Source organism: Chrysemys picta, chromosome 1 (genome assembly GCF_011386835.1).
Source record: "Chrysemys picta bellii isolate R12L10 chromosome 1, ASM1138683v2, whole genome shotgun sequence".
NCBI classification, from domain to species: domain Eukaryota; kingdom Metazoa; phylum Chordata; order Testudines; family Emydidae; genus Chrysemys; species Chrysemys picta.
In genome coordinates, this window is record NC_088791.1 from 58441961 (window position 1) to 58457340 (window position 15380).

At 37.6% G+C, this 15380-nt stretch overlaps 1 protein-coding gene across 7 annotated transcripts in view; it reads right to left on the bottom strand.

Moving 5' to 3' along the window:
- Positions 1 to 375: 375 nt before the first annotated feature.
- SLC38A4 (solute carrier family 38 member 4) overlaps positions 376 to 15380 on the bottom strand; it is a 59329-nt gene continuing 44324 nt past the window's right edge. For all 7 annotated transcript variants that reach the window (XM_024100579.3, XM_042856630.2, XM_008162487.4 and 4 more), the window contains 10 exons: positions 14764 to 14845; positions 14580 to 14662; positions 14410 to 14468; positions 13713 to 13991; positions 13513 to 13592; positions 12272 to 12372; positions 11010 to 11134; positions 8343 to 8487; positions 6966 to 7063; positions 376 to 3142 (listed from right to left, as the gene is read on the bottom strand). In XM_024100579.3, the coding sequence (XP_023956347.1) occupies positions 3041 to 3142; positions 6966 to 7063; positions 8343 to 8487; positions 11010 to 11134; positions 12272 to 12372; positions 13513 to 13592; positions 13713 to 13991; positions 14410 to 14468; positions 14580 to 14662; positions 14764 to 14845 (1154 nt within the window). In that variant the 3' untranslated portion in view covers positions 376 to 3040. The remainder of the gene's footprint in view (positions 3143 to 6965; positions 7064 to 8342; positions 8488 to 11009; positions 11135 to 12271; positions 12373 to 13512; positions 13593 to 13712; positions 13992 to 14409; positions 14469 to 14579; positions 14663 to 14763; positions 14846 to 15380) is intronic.

Genomic DNA, 15380 nt, shown 5'->3' on the forward strand with positions numbered 1-15380 from the left:
AATCAGGAGTCTCAATTGGGCACCCAAAATCATTAGTCAAAATCACTACTCTTTTTTGAGAAGCATGGCCTGTGATTTTGTTAAAATAATACTGTACACTTATATGGTGCCTTTCATCCAAATATCTCAAAGCACGTATCAACAGTTGCTAAGTATTATCCTCATTTTACATATGGAGGAAACTGATAAATAGCGAAGTTAAATGACTTCCCCAAGGTCACCTGGCAGCACAGTGGAAGAATTAGGAATAGACCCCGTTTCCTAACTTCCAGGCTGTTGCTCTAACCACTAGAGAGTGCTGCTTCTAGCTTTGCTCCTTGCCTCGTTTAAAAAAAAACAAACCAGAACATACCAACTTAAAAAAAACCATCAGTCTTTTTGAAAAGTTAATTTATTATGCATCAGTATACATTTTTGTAATAAAAATCCTCCCAAGGCCTAAATATTACAAAATGAACAAGAAAATTCAACATCAGCCATCCCCAAGAGGTGCTAAATAAATTAGTATATAATACTATTGCCTATCCCGCAATATGTGTGGCAGCTAACTCTGCATATCGTGGGAAATATGCTGTAGCTTTAATGTCTGACATTTTATAATGAATTTGAAAACTGTTTCTGAACACAGTTATGGCAGGTTCAAGTTAACCACTCATTTTTTATGTGAAACCAAATACTGTCATGCAGTGAAAAGGCGGCAGATTGCACTATTTCCCTATAGTTTTTCTGGTTGTATCTTTACAGCAGTTCTATGTCAGGAGAGTTAGATTAAATAATTATCAAATATCTGAATGCATTTCCAAGTCCTGGATGAGCAGTCCCTCCAAAACCAAAACACAATTATAATTCAATGCTGTAGTCCTTCTACATGCATAATTTTGACTGATGTCAATGGGAATTTTGTGTGTGTGAAAGGATTACAGCATCAGACACTGATGTTAAAGATGTTCTGCATCAGTGCAATGCACTCCCTTGTTTGTATTAATCCCCTTAAAGATCCTAACCAAAATAATATTGCATTTTTTTCTTAATAATGAATACATACATAGAAATGTGTTCCAGGATACCAAGGTTACAGTACTTTTATATAAGAATAAAATAGTACACAAAAAGATATAACTCAATTGGGACCATTTCTTTGAGACATTAATAGCTCTCTGTGTGTACACACACACAGTAACAGACACAGTCAATTCTATATCAAACTAAATAGGTTAGTCAGACAAACCATAACTCTGCATGGCTTTACTAATTAATACACGGCTGAATACATCATAGTTTTTAATTTTCAAATTTAAACAATTGGCTGAATTGTACCCTAACTTGTGTAATCCCACTGAAATCAGTGGGCCTGATTCTCCACTCAGTCACATTTTGTGTCGATCTAATCTGATTCCACTGACTTGATTTGCACTGGTGAGAATGGAGAGAGCGTGTGGTCTACATTAGATCAGAATTTACCCCACATGTCATTAAGTAAACAGCCAGAGCCCCTAGGCTAGTGAGTGCTAACTAACCACCCATGTAATATGTAACTTCTCTTTGTTTTGCTCAACAGCCTAGAATGATAAACTTGCTCTTGAATTAATACCTTTTCCTTTGTATTGAATTATATAGCTTAATTGTATATGTTGACTTAATGCTAACGCATACATATGCAAGCTAAAATATATTAACAGTAGAAACTACCTAGTTTTGTAATCTAGGACAAAAATACAGAATTGTATAGCATATATAGACAATTCTTAGAAGAGGGGCCTGTATTCTTGCAATTTTTTTTATAAGATGATATTGTAGTAAACATCAGAGTGTCTTGTTACACAGGTAACAGCTTGGGCTTTCACGGGTATTTGTCAAGCACTGATACATAAAAATGAACTTTTTACAGACCCAACAACCCAATCTGTTTTCTTCAAAATAGTATAAAGTTTGTGGCTATAAAAACAAAGAACTACACATATAAAAAAATCAAAAATAATGTACCATACGTTAACATTCTGATAGATAGAGAAAAAGAATATATACATAAATATATATATAGTAAATCACAGTTTCCTGCACTGAACACATCAAATAAAAATGTATCAAACAATACTGGGTGGTGTGCTTTCACATGCCTTGTGGTCTCCTTAAATCTCTGAGTTATAATGGAAGACGAGTTTATAGACAGAATACAACTTGTTCAGTGACCTAAATTCACACCTGTTTACAAAAAAACCCAAACCCCACACCAGAACCACCTGCAGCTCCCAGCACAGATATATATAATAACAGAACAATAGCTATGTAGAAGTCTTATTTAAATACAGGCCCCAGCCCTGCAACAGAATCTATGCAGGTGGAACCCTGCCTCAGAGGGCAGTCACATCCGTGCAGGAGTCCGCTCACTCAGATCTGATTGTAGGACTGGGGCCCATGTTGGTATGTTTTCTTGCTTTATTTTGAATGAGGGTTTAACAGCTGTAACACACCTGATGACTGACAGTACAGGTAACAACAAATTTACATTCAGCTTTGTTGACTGGTTGGTCAAAGTTGTCATCTTCCTGACTTGAAAGATCAATGATACTTAGATTTCAGACCACTTAGGTAGTTCCGGCCCTTTCTCTTACATTCTGCCCTGCTTTTAAGCCATATCCATGTATTTCAGTTATAAAAAGGCACTAGCTGATTTTTTAGACACTGCTTTGTTTTCCAATACTCTAGGAACTGTAGTTATCAAAATAATGGGGGGAAAATTGATTTTTGAAGACTATATGCACGGTTACTCTTATTGTGCTTTTGGGAAAAAATTCACAACACGCATTTTATTATAACCTGGCTAGAAATGTTCAGCACAGGTTTTTAAAGTATAAATAACTATCCCTTGAAAGAAGGATGATTTAGTATTCCATAGGGTTCTAGTGGCATTACTAGTCACAGTCTTTGGAATCTTGCAATTATTAGCTAGGAATAACACTCCCATCTAGGTGTCAGGAGTCTTTTGGAGCATGGTATCCAAGCATTTCCTGTCTGAGACGTACTTTCACGGCTGCACAGGTTAGTGATGTTTGGAACTTGAAGAGTGGTAAATCCAGTCCAATGCAATTAGAATCATGCTTCCGAGCATAAAGATTATGCCAACTATGAGAAATATCAGAGCCTGCAATTGGGGAAAAAAACATATCAATATTGAAAATATGTTAAGTCACAGAATAATTCTACTGGAATCATATTCTATATCTGTCTCCTACTAGGGGCCTGAACCTATGAAGTTCTACTTGCATGAGCAATCTTTGATAGTCCCTCGGTGAACCTATCTGGGTGAAAGTTACTCCTGTGCAGAGGGCCAGCATGAAGTTAGTTCACAATTTAAGTGCCTCTGCACAGGGGTGAATGTCACCATACGTGAGCAAGCCTTTGCAGAATGGGCCCTAAACAACCACTTGCTAGTATTTACTTGCTTCATTAGTATGACCACTAATATGATTTATGTATCGTCTGGTTTTGTTTTACCTTTAAAAATGGCCACACATGGTCTGATAGCAAGAACAGCTTTTAGTATTAAGCCCTTATGCCTTGATTCAGGAAAGCACTTGTGAATGTGCTTCAGTCCATCCCTATTCAGGACAGCACTTACGTACGTGCTTAAATTTAATGATGTGGTTAAGTCCCAGTGACTTCAATGGGACTTACATTCTCAAATTCTGAATTGGGACCTTTAATGAGCATAATCTTAGGACATTCCAACTCCTGCCACAAAAATTAACATTGTATTCAATCTAAGTGCAGGATGATAAATTCTGAATGTTTCAGACACAAAGAGAAACACCAGTGAATAGACACAACTTCGCTCCAAAAATCTGCAAAAATATATCTTACGTAGTAATGTAGTTATTGAAATGTTTATTCTTTTTATCTATTTAATATGTATAAATGAAACTTTTTCCATGTTAAATATTTCAAATAATTATATTTATGTATATATTATCAAAATCTTTTCTGATTAATTTTCAATCTATACTTTCCCAAAAGATATTTGTTTAAAGAAATTATAGATGTTAGTGTTCAGGAAAAGAAGACATTGATATCACTGGCTAGAGCCTAGCATGATATGGATACCTGCTGTGGATATATAGGCCATGTCTCCTGTATGTTTACTAACCTACCTCAATCAGGATCTTAAATACCTCTATTAATCAGTGTTACAATACCCCTGTTAACTGGGACGTGTAATCTCCCTCCTAGTCCACTGCTGACTACTTCTGAGGGAGACTGTCACTTGTTCTAAAGTATGTGGCAGTTGTGTGTTATGTCTAGATGTTAACTAGGGACCGTTTGAAATGAGTAAATGCCTTTTACATGTGGTTTAAAACAAATGTTAATTCAGCCACACATTGCCATTTAGCCCATCACAAAATGATTGTCCATTTAATGTTTCTCAAACAGATGCCTGTACCAGTTTACAAAGGTAACTTCCACTATGCTATGAATAGACAGATGCAGTTTTAACACAAATAGAATTGGTACAGGATCCCAGGTACTGTCCTACCAGTCCTCCTTATGCCTACATTGATCATTTCTTCTAGCGTAAAAGGTCAGACAGACTCATGCATATACAGATTATAATCTAGTCAAGGTTTGCATGCTTCATTATTCGCCACTCTGGAGCAGATGCTGCAGTGATAAATCTTGTTCTGTTCTAATTTTATGATGCTCATCTAAAGCCAAACTAAAATAATTTCATTTATAATGGCTAGTTCTACCCCAGCCCAGCCAGGATTCCAGCAGCCAAAGGCTGCTTCTTCACTAACCATGTTGCAGATATTTGCATTGCAATGTGCGTAACATTGTGGGCTACACATTGCCTTCAGCCCATGCATTAGACTCTCAAAAATATGAATAGAAGCACTATGCCCAGATTGGGAGCAATACGTGAGCCCTCTATTTTTAAAATAATACAGGGTATGCAAACACTGCAAAAAAAAAAAAGTGTTCTTAACTCGGATTAAAATAGCAGTGATGACAAGACAACTTGGCTTTTAACTCGGATTCGCAACTCGAGGTAAAGCCAGTAGAGAAGCCTGGGGTTGCTAACCTGAGTTAAAAGTTGCTATGTCTTCACTGCCATTTTAACTCAAGTTAAGACTACATCTTTTCTTTTTCCTGCTGTGTAGGCATAACCTAAGGGTGAAATCTCAGCCCTATTGAAGTCAATGGGAATTTTGCCATTGACTTCGATAGGATTTCATCTTTTGATAATATATTTTGTACATTCTCCAGAGCTGTTTTCTCTTTATCCTGCACTGGTCAGCATCCCCAGTAGTGACTCCTCGTGGACATCTTCTTAGCAATCTCCACAAAAAGATCTCTATTCTGGTGGCTGTGGCTAGCCACAAGAGCTTTCTGCACTGACCAATGCTTCTCTCCAGATGGCAAACAGCTCAGCACAGCTCCAAGTGGCTGTTTGAGACATGTGGTAGGGCTTCTGAAGTAATATCGCAGCAATGCCGATGTACTACTATCCAGCATCAAATGGGCAAATTCTGACCCCCCAATCCAGTTTTTAAATGGGGGTGGGGGGGAGGACATCTAATTAACTTGACACCAGAGCAGGTGGGGGCACACAGGTAGACAGACAGCTCAGTAATAGTTGTCCACAAAGCAGTGTGAGATAGCAGCATTGCGTGCACATGAACAATGGACTGAACTAATCTGATTTGCATTGAACTCAGTTCACTTTGAAGGAGGACTCCACAGTTTGCAATAAATGCGGATTTAGTGTGTTATAATTAGGCGTGGCAGAAGTCAATTTTTTTTTATAGTTTTGATGGATTATATCAGTTTATTTTTAATCGTTATTTGATTTTTGTCCATTAAAATTTTCACAATTGTGGGAAATTATGGGGGAATCACACAATGGAAGGGTGTCAGACAATAGTTACGTAATGATGGTAGACGCTGAGATTCAAAAAGTTAAAGCTTTATAACCATTAAAACACAAATTGTCAAAATATACAGAGCAAATATGTTTAAATCAAATGCTAATAAGTTCTTAGGTGACATTTTTCTGACTTTACCTATCTGTAAATTTCAGTTATTATTGATGGAGATTTTTTGTATAGTGGTTTGTGTGTGTGGATGGTGAAATTGATGTTTACTGGCATTTACCAATTAAGAATCTAATCCAGGGGAGGCCAACCTGTGGCTCCGGAGCCACATGCAGAGGTTAATATGCAGCTCCTTGCATAGGTGCTGACTCCTAGGCTGGAGCTAAAGACACTAACTTTCCAATGTCCAGAGAGTGCTCACTGCTCAACCCTCTGCTCTGCCCCCATGCCACTCCTTCCCCCAAGGTCCCTACCCCTTCCCCTCAGCCTGCGCATGCGAAACAAATGACTGTGGAGGGTGGGAGGCATGGGGAGTGAGCGGGAGGTGTTGATTGGTGGGGCTGCTGGTGGGCGGGAGGCTCTGGTGGCTGGAGGGTGGGGATCTGATAGAGGGGCTGCTGATGTATTACTCTGGCTCTTTGGCAATGTACATTGGTAAATTCTGGCCCTTTCTCAGGCTCAGGTTGGCCACTCCTGATCTAATCCTTCCAAGCCTACCTACAATGCAGTGTGTCTTGTGTACACAAGCATTTTCAAACCGGATTAATTTTTCTTAATCTGGTTTAACCCCCCTGTGTAGACAAGCCTGGCATTTCTCAAGAGCACTAATATCCTGAATGCTAGTCAAGGACCGTAGGATTCCACTGCTCTTTTGAGGGACTTTAGAACCATCTACTGGTCAGCTCCGTCCCTTCTGTAAGAGCTAGTGTTGCAGCTCATAATATAGGGCAAAATCCCACAGATCTTGTACTGCTTATTAATTCTAATGAAGCCAATTTGGGCTCATAATTGCAACCATCAATGTGAAACAACAGCTAATTGTAACAAAATAAAACAAAAAAACCCTCCTCTTGTAATTCCCCCTACTTTTCTCACCCCAATCTTCTGGGGTGACCTCAAGGGTTCTTTCTTGACAAGCCGTAGATAGAAGGCAGCAGGAAGAATGAAAATCAACATTGTGGCAGCCGATGCACCTGGAACAGAAACCATAATTGAGTTCTGGTTAATATGTAAATATGTACAGCATTTTACAGAAAAGAAAGTATGCCTGGAGTGCTAGGTACAGGCTTAGCTATAGTTCAGGTGGTGCAAGGGTGTTCATTATAACACCATGTTTTCAGTTAGTCATAACTTTTTTACATGTTCACCCTTCAGACTGAAAAAAGTATCCCCTTTGGGAGCAAAGGAAAGGGTATAGCAGTGTTATTATTTCTTTGAGGGGCATCATCTGCTTTTTTCCTATAACTATCTGACTTCAAAAATGAGCTGCATATCAGAGAGAGGCCAGTCACTTTGGACTGTCACGTTTTCCTTATTTGTTTTTTAGAACAACTAAAAGACACTCTCTTTATCCTAATAAATTATCAACAATATAGCAGTTTTGTGGTATTTCCCTAAGTCTACATATTTCTGCCTTTGAAAATTACAAAAAGTCATACTCTTTTAAAAAGATTACAGTAAACTATGGGCTTGTGCTATGAATTCCATCTGATAGTTCCATTCAGATTATTTCAGTGAGTAACAGTTCCCAAACTCTGGACAGGAAAACTGTTCTTTTAATCATTGGCAAGGTTCTATCCACTGTGGTTTAACTTACTATACAATTATTCATATTTATTTTCATTGCATAGTAAGATTATTCAGAGCAGAAAGTTTTCTAACCAATAATATAATAAAAAAGAGACTATAAACTATATTGGCAATTCTGCTGAGTGACATAGACCTTCTTTACAGACCAGGAGTGGGTAAAAAGCAAAAAATGAAAAGGAGACCAGTACTATAAATGCAGGGGAAACTTCCTCCAGGAGTATTTGGAACTCCTGACTCCTCAACCAACACTTTCAAACTGACAGAAAACAAGTGTGTGTGTGTGTGTGTGTGTTGGGGGGTCAGGGCGAGAAATCTTTTTCCTAATTCTTTTTTTTAATCCAAATTTGGAAATTCAATACATCTTGACCAGTTCTATAGATGGTGGAGTTTTTTAACTCTCAAAATTTGAAATGAAACTTGTTGACATTTTTTGTTCTCTGTGACTTACACAGGCTGCCAACTAAAGTCTGGTACCATTTAGCTTGGATGAGTCATTTTCAGTCTCTTTTTTTTCTTTTAACCCTTCCAGTGCAAAATCAGGAATAAGTGCACTGAAGCTACTGCATTGTAAATGAGACAAAATTCACTTTCAATATATGAAAGTGAGGCATTTTGTTTTGATACAGATTAACATAATAAGCTGACAATATTCATGAAACTTACCAATGAATCCAAAGATGTCTTTAATAGCAGGCACAAAAATTACAAGTGTGTTAGTAAATGCAAGAATTACTGCTGCGATCAGGAAATGCCTTATCCAACTGAATGGCCTTTTGGGAAACAACAATGCGGTGACTGATGAGCGGATCTGTAACACGAAAAATAAAAGCAGAAGATAGTGGATTTTGCAACTCATTGCTCCTTTAAGATCTGTGCTAGTTTTCCAGTGAGGAATTTTAAACAAAGAAATATATTTTAATTCATTTTCTTCCCTTAATGCAATCTCTTTTACCACACAGATGTAGTTTGAGGCTTGGGTTCACAGTTTATTACAGAAGCTCAAATATTTACCGGGTAGAAGACAAGTAAATAGGGTGTAAAAATTAGGGAGAAAAAAAATCTCTTCCACTAAAAGGTGCTGGTATCAGGAAAATACAAAGAACCCCATAACAAATACTAACTAGCAGAGGAAAAATGTATGTATGTATGAAATATAATCAGATGAGTTATTTTAGACCTGAACCTGATTCCACTGAATTCTGTGGGAGCTTTACCACTTACTTCAGTGGTACCAAGATCAAGCTGTAATTTAGTTCCATTTTAAAATATATAACAAAATAAAAAATAAACAGCTATGAGGATTATAACATTCAAAACTGTATTTATAAGACATATAGAGAGCACATTCTCTTTGCTTATTGTGACTTCATCACAGATTTGAACATAGTTTCTATGCTTTTGTACAAGCAGAGATAAGTAGGTAAAAGGTCAACAGCAAATCCATTTGGCAACAGCAGATAGTGTTACACTGCAATATTGCAAAGCGGTGAAGAGATCCTCGGGGTGGAAGTAGAACAGTGTATGTTCATATACTTTTAAAAAACATATGCTCCAAATCATTCCCATCTTTTAAAATAATAGCTGATTCTGAACTAGTTGGGTAATTCAATAGGAGTATGATTTTCTGTCAGACTTGGAGTCTTTACATTTAAAAAAATATTGAGAGATCTGCATTTTAGAGTTTCAGGTCTAAGTGTTGTGAAGAGATAAGTGGGTTTAAAATAATAGATTTTGAATTTAATATTGAACAGCTTTAAAAATTCTAGGCCAGGCCCTCATGCTGATTTATACCAGCTAAAGCACTAGTTTCTTTCTCTCTACTTGTGACGTTTCCAGTATGTTGTATCTGGCATGTGGTTCCACTTGAAATTAAACCCGTATTTACGTTTCATTGATGATTAATGCCATACAAAGGTAAATTTAAAAACTCTGATATTTGAAGTATAATTTTTTGTAAAAGAATAAAAATGCCAAATACTTCAAATAATTAAAGTTACAAATATTGTTCTCGAAATTAAAAATGTAGAGAAAAACTAATTGTTGGTGTAAATTTCATGATTCATTCTACACTGCTCATCTGAAGTAATACTTCAATAATGCTGAGCTGGCTAGGCTGATGGGCCATATAGAATCATTCCGTACACTGGCTTTAGAATATCTGACACTGCTTCTTTGGAGTTACCTCAATAGAGCACTTTATGACCGCGGTATCTAATTGCTAAAACTTTATTTGATAAAAATCTGGCAGATGTGGATTTTTTTATGTGGTTATCAAAACGGTGTTGCCTTTTAGCCTATTTTCAACTGCAAAATGATCACCATGGTTAATAGTTTAACTGTGAAAACAAAAGTGATATTTACACCACAGCTTCAGGACTCAATCCAAGCTAGCTGAGCTGATCACTTTGTGTGTGTTTTATACTGGGGTTACGCCGTAACCTCTCAAAGATATTCCTAAGGGCATATATTATATTACTTGAGCAGTTATCATTGCTTTTAAATACACATCAGTATGTCTGTAAACAATACACATTCAGGACTTATGATTCAAAATGTAACCTTGCTGTAATGCAAAGGCCATCATGCAGCAGGACTCTGAGAAACCCAGAACTGCTGAGAGGATCAGTCAACTGCACAGGAGCGGCTAGAGCATGTGATGCAGATAGTCGGAGCTCGATCAAAAACAGTGTTGGATTTGGTTCTGTATGGCTGACTGCATTGACCTACCATAAGCTAGTACATCCACTACTTCAAATATGAGCATAAAAAGTAGGGCTGCCGATTAATCGCAGTTAACTCGAGCAATTAACTAAAAAAAATTTAATTGTGATTAATCACAGTTTTAATCGCACTGTTAAACAATAATAGAATACTAATTTAAGTTTATTATAAATATTTTTGGATTTTTTTCTACATTTTCAAATATCCTGATTTCAATTACAACACAGAATACAAAGTGTACAGTGCTCACTTTCTATTGTTATTTTTTATTATGAATGTTTGTCCCAAGAAGTTGCTCAGAATCACTAACACTCCAGCCTAATTTTGCTAATCTTGTTAAATACAGTACACAAGAGACTACAGATATACTTGGCAATAATCCTTTGGCTTTGATATGCTTCAGTTTTTAAATGTTCAGTACTCCGAGTTACCCAAAGTGCAGCTGTTTGTCTCAGGTGAAATATAAATGAGAAAACAGAAAATGTCATAAAATCCCAGGGCTTAGTTCTCTTAAATGTTAAAGTATGACAAAATGAATGTAAAATAGATAATTACAGTCCATGTGTATAGGCTGCCCAGATTTAATCTTCAGAAGCTGTATTTACTTACAGGAAAAAGGACTATGGGCACAGTCAAGGTGACCGCTACAAGCACTGCCAGGCGAACCAGCAGAAGAGGGGTGTCGAAGGTGTACACTTTGGTGTATGTATGAAGTAATTCATCTTCAACTTCTCCTACAAAAGAAAATGAAAACAGGCTAAGCTCATTCAGGCACAATCTATATTTTCAAAACTAAGATTTTATAACTTAGCAAGATGAAAGAGGACGTGTCCCTGCAGTTGTGGTCAGACACATGCTACTGATTAGACACAAAAAATGCAGTTTTGCTCAACATCAGTCCCTCTGTGGTAGAAATATTGGTAGTAATAACATTCAGCATTTATATAATGCATCTCATCCAAGGATTCATAGATTCTAGGACTGGAAGGGACCTTGAGAGGTCATCGAGTCCAGTCCCCTGCCCACATGGCAGGACCAAATTACTTTACAAAATGTGCTATATAAACCTCAGATGGGGAAACTGAGGCACAGAGAGGCAAACTGACTTCCCCAAAGTGTGTAGAACTCCTGGCTTTCAGTCTGGCACCCTAGCCACTGGACTAAACTGCTTCTCTAAAAGGAACAGTGGACACTTGTGTTTTGAAAATATTCCACATGCAGTAATTATGTACAGCACTAACTGTTCTGTGCCATATGCTTCCATGTCATAATGGAGGAACTAATAAAGTAAAAAGCAGTGCAAGTTCAAGCTGAGTGCAGCAGCAGCAGTAACATATAGTCGACTATGTCTACAGACTAAGTTATACTAGGTAGTCCCTCCCTATGGCCTTTTGTACACTAGCATGTATTGCACATGTTTTCAGGAAAGGTGAAGCTGCAACAGTGGTGTAGCAGTAGTGTAAGAGCTAGAGACAGAAGTGCTCCATTGTTTTGTGAAAACCTGCTGAGTATCGCCAGCTTGGCTTCCTTTGGCCATGTGGAAAGTGCAGGGCCGCCCGGGGGGCCGGGGGGGGGGGGGCAAGTGGGGCAATTTGCCCCAGGCCCCGGCCCCCACAGGGGCCTCCACGAGAATATAGTATTCTATAGTATTGCAACTTTTTTTTATGGAAGGGGCCCCCGAAATTGCTTTGCCCCAGGCCCCCTGAATCCTCTGGGTGGCCCTGGGAAAGTGTGACATCTACAGCATCTTGTTTACTGAATGCATGCAGTCATGACACACACAGCTGTTCATTCTCACCAGCAGGTACTGATAACCTCTAAAAGAAGAGAGAAACTTCTACAGAGAATATGGCTTTGACTCACTGACTCACCGTAGAAGGTAAGATAACCAAAGAGAGCAGCAAGCAGATACATGATCAGCATTCCAGCAATGGAGATGTTTGAAACATTCTGCATCCTCTTTCGTGACCGGCTGGGTAAGAAGGGAAGAATAACAATGTAAATAAAGTCTATATTGTATGTATCTTCTAGTGAACTAACAGTCCAAGCTGTATTCTGCTAACATTGTCACTAGTTAGTGAATTCAAAGCAACTAAACCTAAATCAATGTTATAACAAACTCAAGTGAGTTTCGAAACCCACTGTTTCAAACCCCAGTATCACACTGTACAGAACAGCTCAGAACGATTTGTATATATTAAGGTTTTATATTCAATTGCTAACTTGACAGTGTTAAAATTTAAATGTATTATAACTACATATTTATATAATATCAACTTCAGGCTGAGGTTTTTTAAGTAAAAATGTAGGTACTAAAATATAAAAGCATTGTTCCTAACTCTAGGCCCGAAGCCTACCATCAGATTTGCATGAACGCACACTTGTGTCAATGCAGATCTACACTGAGGATCAGGGACCGACAGAAGAATAGGCAAGGTCAATTCTTCTTTAAAATGCACATCAGTTAAATATTTTTACAAGAAAGTTCTGAATTAGGATTGGCCGGAAATGGGCATTAAGCATCCATAAGTTTAGTTCCTCAGAACTCAACATTGTTAAGATATGGAGTAATGTAAACTGGCTAGCATGGACGTGTGTGATAAATTACTGCATCTGATTGGCTGTAGCATAAATTTGGAAGAAATAATTACTGACTAATGAGAATTCAATCAGACCGCATGAGAAAAATCTTTGCTACATGATACAGTCCTTATTCCTGCAGCCAGATCCTGCAGGGCAGATCTTTGCACCCACCTAGAGTCAATGCGACTCCGGGAGATGTAAAAGTGAGCACTGACAGATACAGGTGCAGGACTGGAGCCTCACTCATGAAGATGTTTTTGGTGTTCTGCAACACTTGAATTCACTACCATAATAGAAATGTTTCCAAATATTTCTGGTGATTGATATTTCATAAAATTTCACTTCATTTCAAGGAATACCAAGATTTATGGTCTCTTAAGGTAAGTACTGACAAACGTAAACCTCAGGTCAGTAATCTTGATGTATGTTTTATCACCAATATCTGCTTTTTTATGATCTGATGATTGCTACTGGGTTAACTATGGCAGTGTGTGACAATTGTTTTTAAAAGTAAAGTTAAGAGCCTTACTCTTTAAGTTCACTGTATATTGGTAGCACCTCAGGGTGGCATACGAATGCAAATGCCAGGATGGGTATTGTATAGGCTGTCTGAAAAACAAAGGTGTTTAATATGAGTATTCACTACTGAATCATCTGAATTTATCGTGTTTGGCAGCAGTTTGGTTATGGAGTTAATGGCTATAGACAGATTCTATGGAATCTCCCTACCTGTGAGTTAAACACAAAATATTTGGGTTCGCACATGTCATCACTATTACTATGGGCTTCATATTCCACTCCACTTGTGTGTAGGGTGTCTTTTGCCTCCTCAAAACCCGTGGTGTGCCCAGGTGTATTGTCCATCATGAAATTCACTCTAGAATTAACAGACTCATTTGGTAACATCACTAAGTGCATCGGAACTGAGTTGTTGTTGTAGGTCCAGTTTCCAACATTATTTTCCAGGACAGGGAGAGGGCAAGGTATTTGGGATTTCTTGTAGATTACCTACAATAAGAATAGAAAATGTCAACACAAGTCTATAGCTTTGAAAAGGTGGCTTCTATTTACACCCTTGACTGAAAACATTAGTGGCTGAAAACTTAATGTTTGAAGGTGGCAAGTTGTGATTACTGCCCCTGCTTTGCTAGGAATTTAGCATATCCTATTAGTTTTGTTACTCTGCCTCCATCTTGCTTTTTGTCTCAGCTCCCTGTTATGTTTTGCTCTTTAGACTGTAAGCTCTTTGGGATAGAGACTGTCATATACAGTGCCTAGCACTATAGGGTTTTGACCAGGCTGGTCTCTAAACGCTAGTAATAATAAATAAGTACAGAGAAGACATCTAAAGTTTCTTAATTATTTACAGATTCTGTATTTCCTACTTTTGGTTATAGCTAGTGATATATTTCATATAGTCACATACCACAGTGAGAAAGAAAACCATGCAGGTAAGTGAAAATCCACTCGTATAACCAAGGTAACCTTCAAAGAAAGAATAAAAAAATAAACATGCAGTTAAACCACACATAAATTCAGATGACTAATCAAGATAAGAAACAAAATAATATATTTTAAGTAAGGAAATAGTTTTACCTAAATTTTTTAGAAGGGAAAGTGGAAGAATAATTCCAACTGACACAAATATAACGAGGTAGTTACCATTCAGGTACCATTCTCTAAAGAGGGAAAAAAACAAATCAAACCAATATTAATCATTTCTGCCAAGGTTAACTAGAATATTTTCGTTCAAGTCATAGGCCGTGCAAAATAAACATACCCAGAATTCTCTTCTAGATGCAGAAATGCTCGGATTACTTCAGGAAGTTCATATTTAATAATAAAGAGGTAGCTTGACATTGCTGAAAAAACAAACACATCAGCTAAGTAAAGTAGAATAATATAGTTCCAATGCAGGGTCATTACTATTAACATTCTTTAAAAAAATAAGAGAAACGACAAACTATATATTATTTTGAAAATGCAATATATACATTGATTTTAGTCAAACTTGCTTAACTATATGAACATGTAGATGCAATGAACTACAGAGTCCCGTTTTCAGAATTGGGTGTCTAAGTTATGGTACCTAGGCAGTTCTGTATTTTGGCACTCAAATCACCATTTATGTACCATAATTGGCAGTGCGAATAAACAGATGATAACTTGACAGTGCTCCCTATTAATAAGGTTAGAGCCATATTCTGAACTAAAAGTAGCTTTCAGCCTTAGAATATGATATACACCTCTACCCCGATATAACGTGACCCAATATAACACGAATTTGGATATAATGCGGTAAAGCAGCGCTCCAGGGAGGCAGGGCTGCGCGCTCCGGCAGATCAAAGCAAGTTCGATATAACGCGGTTTCACCTATAACGCGGTAGAATTTTTTGG